General features: G+C 42.3%; 1 protein-coding gene across 1 annotated transcript in view; it reads left to right on the top strand.

Moving 5' to 3' along the window:
• The window catches only part of NFATC2 (nuclear factor of activated T cells 2), a 79,640-nt gene that overhangs the window by 35,410 nt on the left and 31,390 nt on the right, over window positions 1–12,840 (top strand). The window contains 1 exon segment of the mRNA XM_030463293.1: window positions 12,656–12,711. Coding sequence (XP_030319153.1) covers window positions 12,656–12,711 — 56 coding nt within the window.

Genomic DNA, 12,840 nt, shown 5'->3' with positions numbered 1-12,840 from the left:
AAAACATGTTGCTTCTAACTTTTCTGTTGGTAAACTTGTAAGGGCTTTAAGAAATTACATTACCTAAGTGAACAGCAAATGTATGACTTATGGGGTAATGGCTTTGGTAAAAAGGTAGAATCAAGCCAAAAATCAATGTATATGTGTAGTGTAACCAGGTGCCCCTAATTGCCAGGGAGGGCATGAGCTTGTGTTAAGCCCACCTGTGCCTAATTAGGGTGGGCCCCCACTGCACATGAGCACAGATGGGCTTATCACAAGCTCATGCCCACTCCCTGGCAACTAGGGGCACCTGGTTGCCTTGTTACACTACATATATGGACATTAGCTGGTGACATGGGGGGTGGGGGGGGAAAAAGCATACTGGGTCCCAGTTTCTTCCCTCGTCACCAGCAAGCCATGCTATTTTACACCAAGCATGAAGGCCTCTGGGCCTCTGAACTGTGAAGGTTCAGATGAGCCTGTGCAGTCAGAGCAATTTTCTTGGCACCTCTACTTCCCTTTAAGCCCATGTATTAATTCCTTCCCACTGTGCTGCCACTGTTCCATCAATGTCAGTGAATTGTGAAGGTGCACTGGAAACATGCTTGGCAGCCCATGAGAGTACCTGTCCCAAGGATGCTTTGCAGTAATTAAAGGAGATGATATACTAAAAAGTGGTAGCTCTTAATGCCATTTTGAGGAAACATCCAAAATGCCCAGCCCCTATTTCTATATAAAAGCAGAGAAGGTTCTGGCTGGAATAGATGTTAGAAAGTAAAAAGAAAACATTTTTCACACTACATCTAAAGCTTTTCTTCACTGCTGGGGAAAATGCACTGTTTTGGTGTTTGGTTTTATGTTTTGTTTTGGTTTGGAGTTGTTTTGTTGGGGTTTTTTTACCTCCTGGTAGCAAAGAGGCATGACTAACCCTAGCAGCAGTGCCCAGTCTGGAGCAGGGATTTGCATGCTGGTGTTCCATATCCTGCCTCCCCTGCCACCCCTCAGCCTCTGCGAGTAGTCTGAGGCTGATGGACTTTGAATAAATGATTAGCAGAGGGGGAATTCAGAGGGTGAGAGAGAGTCAAATCTGTGGTTTGAATCATATGTCTGTGTAGTTTGCCATGGGTTATCTGGGGGACTGTGCTCCGTGCTGGAGGGGAGTTTATCCTCTGTGCATCCATACACTGTTTCATAATGAAGAGATACCTCCTAGAGTTATGCCCTGAAGTGTTTTTAAGGGGAAGCTGTCTTTCTTTAATAAGTGCATCTTAAGGTGAGGAAGGTTCGGGAGCTGACCTCAACATACAAATCCTGCAGAGGCTGATTTGAGTCTGGCTGTCTGCAGCAGGTTGAGAATTAAGGCTTTGTGCTTGGCTTGCCAGAGGTTAATGTGTATCCCAGCCTGCCTGAAAAATTAGGATCTTATGCACCTGTGAATTTCAGCATCCCCCTTGAAAAACTGCAGAAATTTTTATTTATGATTACTGTGTCCATGATTAGCTGTTGTTGCATTAGGTTACATGAACACAGAACAGAAAGGCCTAGTTCTGCAGCCTGATTTATCAATTAGAAATGTCACCGGGTGGAAGGAGGACGTGGATCCCGCACTCACCCCGGGAGCTCGCTGGCTGCAGATCCGATCTGCACAGCACCTTGCAAAAAGTGCTGATCAGCTGCTCAGAAGCAAAGGAAGCCACAATAAACACCTGTGTGGGTGGGTAGTAGTGCATCTCTGCTGTGACCTTGTCATTGTTGCACCCTCTTTCTGTGTAAGAATAGCTCCTGTGTGAGGGCAGGACCATGCACCAGCTCGCAGGGGAAACGTGGTTTACTCAGATTTCATTTTAACAGCTCACAAGCCGTGTCTGTGCTAGCAAGTGGGACTCCATTTCCCACTTTTGTCACCAGTTTTAGCTCTGCTGGTCACGGACAAGGTTGAGAGCAGCAGTGTAGACAGCCATCTACTTGCTTTAGGCACACCACATTCCACAGAGCTCTGTGACTTGGCTTGTTGTGTTTTAAGATGAGAGCAGAAACACTCTTTTCCCCAAAAAGCATTGTGCCATCAGATATTCTCCAGTTTGCTGTGTAATAGACTCCAGAATCTGTGTGTACTGTGAATCTGGGGTCTGAATCAGTGTCTGCAATGAACCAGGTGCTGCGAAGGTAGCAGGCAGTCTGCCTTATAAAACTGAGGAAACTGCTGCTGGGGGTCACAGTTATAAATTAGATTTTATCCCTCAGGCAGACACTCAAAAACTATTTCAATTTCCTCTGGATTTTGTAGGCAATTCTTCACTCACTATTAGCAACACAGAGAAACAGTTTTTCTGTTTCATATTTGCTCATATTTGTGCCCGAAATAGAGCATGCTTCTAAGAACAGTAATGGATAGTTTTTACTTCTCTGCTACACAGCACTACAGATCTGTGTGATTTTCCCTAAGAATACCTGGAAAACAAAGAATATTCCCCAGATTACACTGGAATGTCATTATAAAAATAACTGCCTTGTTGTATTATGCACACTCCAAACTATTGCAATGAGCTCACCAGCGAGAAGGCTGCAGAAATCTCTCATTTTAGGCTTCAAACAGGAAATGGCAGCAGGAAGTGAACCGGAGGGGCTGGAGCTCCGTGCTCTGTGTGAGAGCAAGGGGATAAAATACTTTTGAAACAAAGTACGTTTGAAGTGATGGAGTCTGTTTGAAATGCTGATGGATAAACAGCATTCATTTTCTTAATGATGTTTACCACCATGCAAGCATTATAGATTTCAGTTCTTTTTAAGGTTATCTCTTCCTGATAATGGATTGCAATCTGTGGCTGCTTTGAATCAAGGGAACTCATGAATTCAGTAGAGTCAGTCCAGCACAAAAAAGCAGAGTTTGGCTGGAGGAGTTTTAAGATCCAAACTCAGAAATATGTAACTGAGCCCAGCTAAATAAGAATAGGTCAGAGTAAGCAACTAGATTGGGTTACAGACAGAGATTTTTAAAATGCATTTTGATCTGGAAGAGAGAGCTTGAAAAGCAGTCTTATGGCCATCAAGGATTTGGAATATGCTGGAGGTCAATGGTGTTAGTGTTTGGGTGGAGCCCAGATCTTACAATGCAGTTAAAAAAAGAAAAGATTTGGAATTCCCCTTTTTATTTATTTTTAATTGTCATGTAACAGTTTGCAAGTCAGATGTTGTTGGTTGCATTCTGTTTACTCCCATTTGTGTACTGGTAACTGCTGCTCTAAGAGTGATAAAGAAGTTTTCTGTTTCTCTGGGAGAAATGTGCAAATGGACTCTGCTTTCCACTGCCAAACTCTTATGGTGGCCACATGGACATCATGAATCATTGCTTGGACGATGTGGGTGGTGGAGGAACAACCCAAACAGAAAGCACACATCTTTGGAGTAGATCCACCATAAATCTTTCAGTTCAGCAGTGCATTCTAAAGAGAGGAGGTGGTGCTCAGTGTGCCCTTTGAACTGATGCAGCTGTCAAGGCCCGAAGTAAGGATGGTCAAAATCCATTTGATAAAACTATGTCTTTCAGCCTCTAGAAGCACCCATGGCCACATGTACTTGTTTTACCTGTTTATCTCAGTATATTAATTTACATCCCTTCCTGTGGCTTTCCTACCACTGGAATAACAACAAGGTTAATTGCTACTCTGATGATAGCTGTGCTGCTTCACAGCTCTGATTTCCAGCACTTCTATAAATCTCTCATTGCAGACATTTGCTTCAACTCTGGGCTAATCACTTCTCCTTTTTTTTCCAAACTTACTACTTTCACTTTTAGAAGCAAACAAGGAGGCTCTAGAAGTGATATGGCTCTAACTTGCACTTTCCAGTATTCCCACTGCATCACAAGCTAGCAAATAAGCTCAGCAGCAATTCCTGATTTTGGATTTTCCACTCTCTAGAAGTCTTGTTTATAAAGCGCAGTAAGTTGGACCCAGTGATGTTGTCAATCTTCCTGTACCTCTCCCCCTGCCAAAGTAAAAAGGAAATCACATATCTCTAGATAGTTATTATCTTCCCAACTGAGAGCTGACAATAGTGATGATTTGTTAAATATATATTTAGATACAGTTAAAATGCACAATAGATTGAAATAAATATATGCAATTCTGAATCTATAGTTTCTTATATCCCTTCCTTCTGCCCTGCAGCTGCAGTGAGAGCTCAGTACTTCTGGGATTAATAAGTATGGGACCTGCTTAGGAAAAGCAGTCAGACTCAGTGGAATGGAGTAAATCCTTTGCTAAAGGGAGTCCCTAGCAATCAGTTCTAGGACAATGAACAGCTCTACACTGCCAGGCCACAGCAGGAAAAATGGGGCAGCTTGACAAGCATGGCCTTAAAAAGGGCAATATTTTGAGCCAAAATTCCTGGGCAGCTGAGTCCACAGCAAGTGTTGCCCCAGTCCATGAATCCTGCTGCATATACTGGCTGACATTTTATCTTAAGCGACCCTTGCAAGAGCTCTTCTCTTCAGTAGATGTCTTTTACAGCCCACGTGTTGTAATTGTGTAAGCTGATCTATATGTGCTCAGAATCAGCCAAATTACTTGAAAAATGAAGTAGTCTTCTGGCCAGGACAATTTGCTGTAGAAACTGTGATGAGATGGCATTATAGCATGTAGAATGAGAATAGAAGATGGCTTGTGCATTGGTTTTGATGGTTGTAAGGAACCAGGGCTGAAGATCATGGCCCTTTATGGGAGACAGAAAATGAAATTCTAAGACTGTCTACAGCAATGTTCCCTTTTTCTGTTGTGTCAGGCCTGAAATCTCTCACTGTGCCCCAAGCAGGGAACTAATGTTAGTAGTCTGAGAGTTTCATGAATGATCAAAAAGCTCCCAGGAAATACAAAAAATAGAAAACTATTTTCAACAATTATTGCTTTGAACTTAATGATGCAATTTTCTCAGGCAAATTAAAGATAAAAAATATACTATTTTTTTTATATTAAACATTGTTTTTTTTTCCACAAATCCATCCAACAGAGATGTTTGCTATCTGATCCCAGCAAACAGTACTCTCGCTGACTTCCTAAATTAATGAATTGAAATAGAAGGTTTAAGTTACAGAGAAATGAGTGGAAAAGGACATGTTGTAGAATTAGGATCATAACACAGTCACAGACACAGTCCACTGCACATGCATTATAGTGTAGGATTTTTAGGTGTCTTAACCTGAGACAAAAGCCCAGCAGCAGGGCAAGAAAAAGAAACTGTTGTGTTTTTTTGTTTTTTACTGAAATAGGAAAGGCTAAGGGAAAAAAAAGCACAAATATCTGGAATTAGTTAGAGCATTAGCAAAGCTGGATGGTACTGTTATCTTAAATAACTCAATTTGTTTGCAATATGTGAAGTTCTACAGAGAGTACATGAAATAAATTTGCTATCTCAATGTTTTCCTGACAGTCTAGAAAGAGTGCACAAGCAGTTTCTCTGCTCCATGCAGTCTGTGGCTGGAGTCCAGCATTTAAAGCTGGATGAACATCTTCATTTTAAATCTTTGGAGTGATGGGAAGAATCAAGGGATAAATTATAAATGTGGGGAGGCCCCCCTGGATTTTGCATTAGCTAAAGGTGATCACCCTTCAGGTGAATCTCCCCACCTCTTGTGCCTTGTGGTGCACCAAGGAAGGTGGTTGCAAAGCAGTGCACAGGTCCTGCTTGGTGGTTCTCTCTTTAAAAAATATGTCAGAACCAGGGAGGATCAGGGAGGTTTTGTTCTCTTTGGGTTTCTGTTTTGTTTGTTGTAAATAAAAGAGGAGGGCATCTCAGCAAGTCCCACTATTTGTGAACATTGAAGAGTATTCAAGTATTAATAAGGAGGATTAGAGTTTACCCTTTTTTGCTGTGAAGATTAGAAAGTTTCCAGGTAAATTCTGCTTTTCATTGCTTTTAGAGTTGATGAAAACCCAGCAAACTTTCTCTCCACATGTTTACGCCTTGGCTGAAATGTTTTGCCTGCCCAGGTGGGCTTGTAATCCCATGGGGCAGTTGTCAGATATTAAACCGGGGATCCCAGAAAAACACTGCAAAACAGGAAAAAATCTAAGGATCACACAGAGAAAAATGCAAAAGAGTGTGGCTGCAGAAATGGAGTTACCATAGCTGTTAGAGACTCAGCGAGACAGGGTGGAATCCAGTGTTTTGGAAGGTTTCCCCGTATGACACAAGATTTTGGAATTTTACAGCTGGTAAATCCTTATTAACACAGGCAGCCACTTACTGGCCTGGATTCTCTGGCTCACTGTTTACTATGGGGGCGCCTGGTGGAAGTATGCCTGGTCCTGATTATTCAGCTTTGAATCTTAATTGTTTAAAGAAAATATTAAAAAATAATAATAATTTTTTGGAGTAAACAAAGGGCAGAGAGACAAACTTCCATCACCTGTTGACAGAAAATTGATCATGTAAAAAGCTGGCATGGGGAGTGGAATTCCCTATTCTCCCACTTAGTCATCACATCCTGGTGTGACTCATTTTATTACATGGAGGTTCCCAGTGGTTTTATTTTGAGAGGAGCTTTTGTTTAATAATTTATACACATACACACACACAAAGACACATATAATCTTAAAAAAACAACAATTCTACGTTGATAAATTAGCATAAGGAATAATTTGGAAGAGCACTGGAATGACAGACTGCCCCTGCTGCTTCACTACTCAATTACTGTATTTATGTTTTATTTTAGTGTGAATTGAATTCTTCAACAATAGATGGGGAGAAACCAACTCTAGACTTGTTCTCACTGTGCAAAATGTCAAATTTGGGGCTGGGCAGGATGGTGGATGACTAATCCATTGGCCTTTTACCTCCCAGACCTTGACATGTAGCTTTGGCCTTGGTGACTCAAACTATGTCCTCAGTGAAATGAAGCCACTGGCCTCAGCTCCTCATAAGCAGAGCTTAATTAACTGCAATGGGCAGTCTTCTTTCAGAAAAAAAAAAAAAAATCCATGGAAACCAAGCTCAGTGAAAACTTCAGTATCTCTGCTTTTTTGAAGTTTAGATTCATCCATGGTGTGTTTGCTCAAAAGATTGCAAATTATTCTGAAGCAATAGCTTAGAAGGAGACAGCTGCTTAGGACCAGATGCTGAGTAACCTTGCATTGACATGAGACAGAGTAACTTCAGAGTAACTGAAATCAGAACTCATCCCTGAAAAGTGTGGCAGAGACTTGATGTGAATTTCCCCCCTCCCATGAAGTTTCCTCACTCTAGAAGTGGTGTCTGTTCTGCTGGAAAGCATTCCTTGTTCTTTACTTTGTTCTTGGGGTGACTCTAGAAAGCCCTGTTTCTAGAAGGGTAAAGAGATACCTGTTGTTTGCTGATAAAAACTGATAGAGATAATAATTGTGCTTTTTTGGAAGACCTTCCAAGAAACACAGTGAATAGGAACAATGCATTGCAAGGCCAAAGGGAACTCTGCAGAAATGTAGTGAGGGCAGCTGCCCCTCTGGCTACCAGGCTCTGTTTCTTTGGGGAACGAGTGTGGTTTGCTGCCTGGGAAAAAGGTAACAGGTTGTTCATTATGTAATTTGTGTAATGCTTGACTGGAAAGCAATGTACACTTTCAAGCATAAAATCACATACTGAATTGGCACAACAGTAGACTCAGTCTTCAGCTGGAGAGAACTGCAAAGAAAATTTCCTGAACTTCTCAGTCCATCAGTCATGCTTGTTCAAATAAAGTAGTAAGTTTGTTTCTCTGCTAGTTACTGACCCCAAAGTTATGAGTAAGATATCATGAATAATGTGTAAAGGCTGTAACTGGTTCAGAAACCCTTTAATTGGCTAATTTAAAAAAGCCCTATGAGGGGCTGCAGAGAATCACCCAAAATGTTCCTAATGCAGACTGACATTTTGATTTTCCCCAAAGTTTGAAGCAAAACTTTTGGTATGATCAGAGTTTGAGTTAGAGAGGGTAGAATTACTTTCTTCCAGCAACTCATTCATTCCTCCACAGAGTGCTGACACAATCAGATCTCTCATCAGGGTTTAATGCAAAGTCTCATAGCACTGAAGCAGCACAAAAATCTCTACTTCTTGAACATTTCACTGACCTGTGCTATTAAAGAGTTGCCAACTAAGACAAACCATTAAATGAGCAGGGAACCACAACAGTAAAAATATTGCATGAGGCAGCCAGGGCTGGTCAGACCTCAGGGTCTAAATCCAAAAATATTTTATCTTCTTTCGTGGAACTAATGGGTTGAATTCCTCATTGTGGATGTAGAATTTGAGGCACACCACACACATGGACCTGGCACCAAGCTCTCATGTGATCCACACACGTACAGGGACATCCTTGCAGTGCTGTGGCTGGCACAGGACAACCCAGCACTGACTGCGACTTGCAGAGCACACACTTGCTGCATCTGTTTGCTCCTGTTCTGAATACCTCAGCAAAAATGATTCTATTCCTCTTTTTGCAGTTTTCTTATTCTCCACTGCCAAAGCAGGTTTAATTATTCACATAAAACCTGCTTTGTGGCATGGCAGAATTAGAGTAATTAAAGTCAGAAGGGACCTCAGGAGGTCATTGAGCCCAACCTCCTGCTTGTAGAAAAGGGCATCCACAGTGTTTAGGCACTACCTGGGTTCCAATAATGGCACTGGAGAAAGAACTTTATTTTGAGTACCCAGATCATGACAGGTTTTGTGTTGGGGGCTCTGCGCTACCATCAGATCAGCATTATGACATTTAGCACAACCTTACAATAAAAATCCCATTTTTGATGATGGCTTTTTGGGAAACATCCACTTCAATTTCCTCCTCAGAAAAGTCTCCTTTAGCCATATTCTAAAGATGATAAATGTGCTGACAGGTTGGTGTAAGTTTTCTCTGTTAAAAAATTTGCTTGAATTGTCCTACAGATGGGCCTTAGCCTTCTCAGTTTATTCATCCTGCTCTCCATTAACTTTCTCAGTGTACCCAACCAAATGATTTCTTTTCTTTACCAGCAAAAAAGACAGGTTAAATTACAGAGATTTCTGAATGCTGTTGTCTTTTTAATTTTATTTATGGCATCCCTCTTCCTTCTGCCAAAAGCTCATCGTAATTTGCATATCCGGAAGAATTAAAGGAAAAACAAATTTTAATTGTCTCAAACTAAAGTGTGTACATTTGCAACTATAAAAGTGAAGCAGCAAGGCAGATGGAGCCATAGCATGATATTTAAGCATAAAGGTCAGGGAATGAGCTGCAGAGTGGATATATTCAACAGGGCTTGGGTGCTTAAAGAGCAGGGATTGCCGTGGCTGACAGATTTGTTAGAAATCAGTTTAGATGCCATGAGCATGGATACAATGAAACAGAAGCATCTATCACTGTTAGAATGATAGCCCTGAATGCATTTGTTCTTTGGTTGGGTTTATTCTTATTCTTAATCACCACAGATTTTGGACTCAGTTTAAACCATTTGATTTTTATAGTTGGCTCGTTAGCTTTTAGTGCAAGTTTGGTGGCTTAGTTACTAAATAAAATCCACTGTGATTGTGGGAGCATATGCTTGACAGGCCTCTTGAATGCTGGCACTAGACTTGGAGGCCCATTTCTCCTTTTTTTAATGCATTTTGGACCAACAAAGCCTCTTGATTTCTACCTTCTTTGTGAAGTTAGTACTGTTGTATCTGCACAGACTGTTTGAATTTAGCAGTACAGAAACAAAGATGAAAACATTCTGCCTGGAGGGAAAACCAGTGTCAAATATTCCCACTTGGCTGCCCTTGCTGTCAGAACATCTTCATAGTGCATTGCTTAGACAGCTCCTGACTTGTGTCTCCGTCAGAGCTCTTGAGATATATTTTGTTGTTTCTTTTTCCCTCCTTTTTTCCTCAGGGACCTATACAAATTTCTCCTTTGTGTTTTTGTAGTGGTTTTGTTTGCTTGTTTGGTTTTTTGTTTTTTTTGGTTTTTTTGTTTTCTGGAGGGGTGGAGGTGGTTGAGTAGGTACCTTAACATATATTATGATAGTTTCTTTTTACTAAAATCATTGAGAAGAGGAATTAAGTATTTACAGCCTTGTCATCAGACAACATATTTAGCATTTGCTAGATCAAACCCCGAGTATTTCCTGGCTTCTGCCATCCCTGAGATATTTACAGTTTCACAGAGAAGCATTAGCTGCAGTAATAGTGTTACAGATTTAACCTGTAACAGTCCATATCAGTTGCTAAAGTGAATCCTTATTGTGCAGAGGTCCTTTGGGATGTAAGGGCTAAACAGCAAACCAGGCGAGAGCCTCACTGGCTCTAATTACACAGCTTGCTTGGTCCCGCTCCACTGTCACATAAAGACAACTGACTCACTGTGCAGGAACTTGAAACACTTTAAACAAAAAAACAAAAAAACCCAAACAAACCGACCCAAAAAACAACGAAGAAAAAAGTCAGCATTATTTAGTGTTTTCTCCGTGCACCACGATCCATGGCAGCAGTAGGTGCTGGAGGCCCCGGCTCGCGCTCCCTCACAGGTAACTGACAGACAGAGGAGACATTTCCTCAGTCGCCTCCAGTTCCCCAGCGGGAAGGATCGGGGGCGAGGAGGCTCAGCTCTCACCCTGTGAGAATCGGGGGTGAGAGGGCTCAGCTCTCACCCTGTGAGAATTGGGGGTCACTGTGTGAGGATCGGGGGTGAGGAGGCTCAGCCCTCACCATGTGCCCCCTCCCGAAGCCCCGCACCCTGCCCAAACACCCTGAGGAGCCGGCCCATCCTGGAGGAGGAAGGGACGTGCTGTTGGCGATGGACTCGGGGAAAACCTTTCCCTCCTCCGGGTGTGCTAAGGGGCCAGACTAGAGCAGAAGTGTCCGGGTACCCAGCAGGGTGGAAGGGAGCCGGGAGGGACCCCCAGGCTGAGGGACACGGAGCTGGGGCAGGCAGGGCCCTCCCCAGTGACTGTGGCCCGGCCGTGGAGCCGCAGCGTGGGTCCCTCTCAGGGGAGGCTGCCCGGAGAGCCGGGCACATCTGTCAGCTCATTGTCTGTGCGGAGCGGAGAACAAAGAAGAAAACAACAGAAAAAATGCAAAATGCATTTAAAAATACTCTTTCATTTCCCTTTTTGCCAGAAGCAGAAGCACTTAAATAACAGAGGACAAAAGCAGCTCTTGCAGAATTTCCAAGAATTAGGAAAAATAAGGAGTGCTGTGAGTAGTGTTTTTAGGAGACTGCCACCCCTGGCCTGCCAGACCTGGGTGTGGGGTCTGGGGAACCCCCGCAGAAACGCTCCCAGGAGCTGCCTCTCCCTTTCCAAAGCAAACATCAGCCTTGCGGCTGTGGTATCTCAAGTCACCTCTGTTCGTTTGGATATGTGTCCCCTATTCATTTTATAATCAATCTTTCAGAAAGTTATGAGGCGTTCTTGCACACCCCCCCAACAGTATTTTTCTTCTGCAAATGGCTTGGCTAAAAGGCTCAGCAGAACATAAAAATCAAAGGGGTAAAGATTAAACTCTTAACAAAAAAACAAACAAAAAAAAGTAATAAGGAAGGCATTGCTAAAGATGTTTCTGGGAAGTGTGGGCGACAGCATATTTAAGAAATAATTGTAGCTAGATGAAGCACCCAGTCTGTATACACATGCCCTGCCACTACTGCTGCACAGAGGTTGCTTTGATGGTATTCCCCACAAAGGGATCAAATTTCATTTTCCTCTATAAATACAATTTTGTGTATCAGAATGGAGATGAGCTGCAGGGGCGTAATTAGGAGCAGGCAGATTTGCTGTGGTTTGGAGATAGAGGTTGTCACACGTGCTTTTACACTGAGTATGGTGAATATTTGTTGCCTTATAGTGACTTTAAGACTGCTGGTGGCACCTTTGTCACAGCCCATAATGGTGCCAGTGGTCAGGCAAAAAATCCACTGTGGGAGATGTTGGGATTATTCCTTAATCAGAGGGGATGTACTGCTAGATATTATGTGCTGAGATTTCATATTGCACATGTAACAAATGAGTATACAGAGTGAGAATGCATGCACAATAACCATCAAACACCCTATATACCTGGATTCTCAGTTACAGTATGAACCCATGCCTGTTGAACTACTTCTAGAAAAACCTACAGTTCCATGAGAATTTGGTGTATCTGCCAGTTTCACTGTGCAGCACCTCTAAAATTCATCCCTGAAATGGCTGACTTCTTGCTTCCATCTCCATGCACCCCATACAAGTTCTAGATTTTTAGCTAGTCCTTCTTCCACCTCCTCACTTACTCCACCCCCTACCACAGTGGTGGGGAGCCATGTGGTCTTTGCTTAAAATAGTGGAAACTTTGCTGAGCTGCTGACCAAATGTGACCATTAATGGGTTATCTGACCTTTTGGTGGCCTCCATCAGTCAAGCTGCCTGAAATCAAGTCTGGTAAAAAGTAGATGTTGCACCTGTGCTAAGTATTTCATTCCTCAGTTTAGCTAATTTCTAAATAAACATTTAAGTTTAATATGTACATAAGATTTTTCCTGGCCAGAGAAGCGTGCAATGATGTCTTTAAATTAAATACTGTTGCTTTTGGTTAGGAGTGGGAAGGTGCTTGAAATTAAGTCCATTTTGAGAACTTTGCTAACTTTATGCCCTCAATTTGTTTCCTTCTTTTTAAGTCAAGCTTTATATTAAAAAAAATACAGCAAGGTTAATTTGTGATATTCTTCTAGATGGGCAGCAGATCTGGGAAATGGAGGCAACAGTGGACAAAGATAAGAGCCAGCCTGTAAGTATGCAAAACATTGGATGTCTTCTCCTTGAGCTCCTCAGACAGCAAGCTGTATTCAAGGGGCAGTTTTCAAAGAGAGTCTCAAAAGCAGAAAGAGCAGCTATCTTACTGCTGCAGTGAACAAAT

Source organism: Calypte anna, chromosome 20 (assembly GCF_003957555.1).
Source record: "Calypte anna isolate BGI_N300 chromosome 20, bCalAnn1_v1.p, whole genome shotgun sequence".
In the NCBI taxonomy this organism is placed as follows: Eukaryota; Metazoa; Chordata; class Aves; order Apodiformes; family Trochilidae; genus Calypte; species Calypte anna.
Note: the sequence above shows the minus strand (reverse complement) of the source record. Positions and strands in the feature narration are given on the sequence as shown.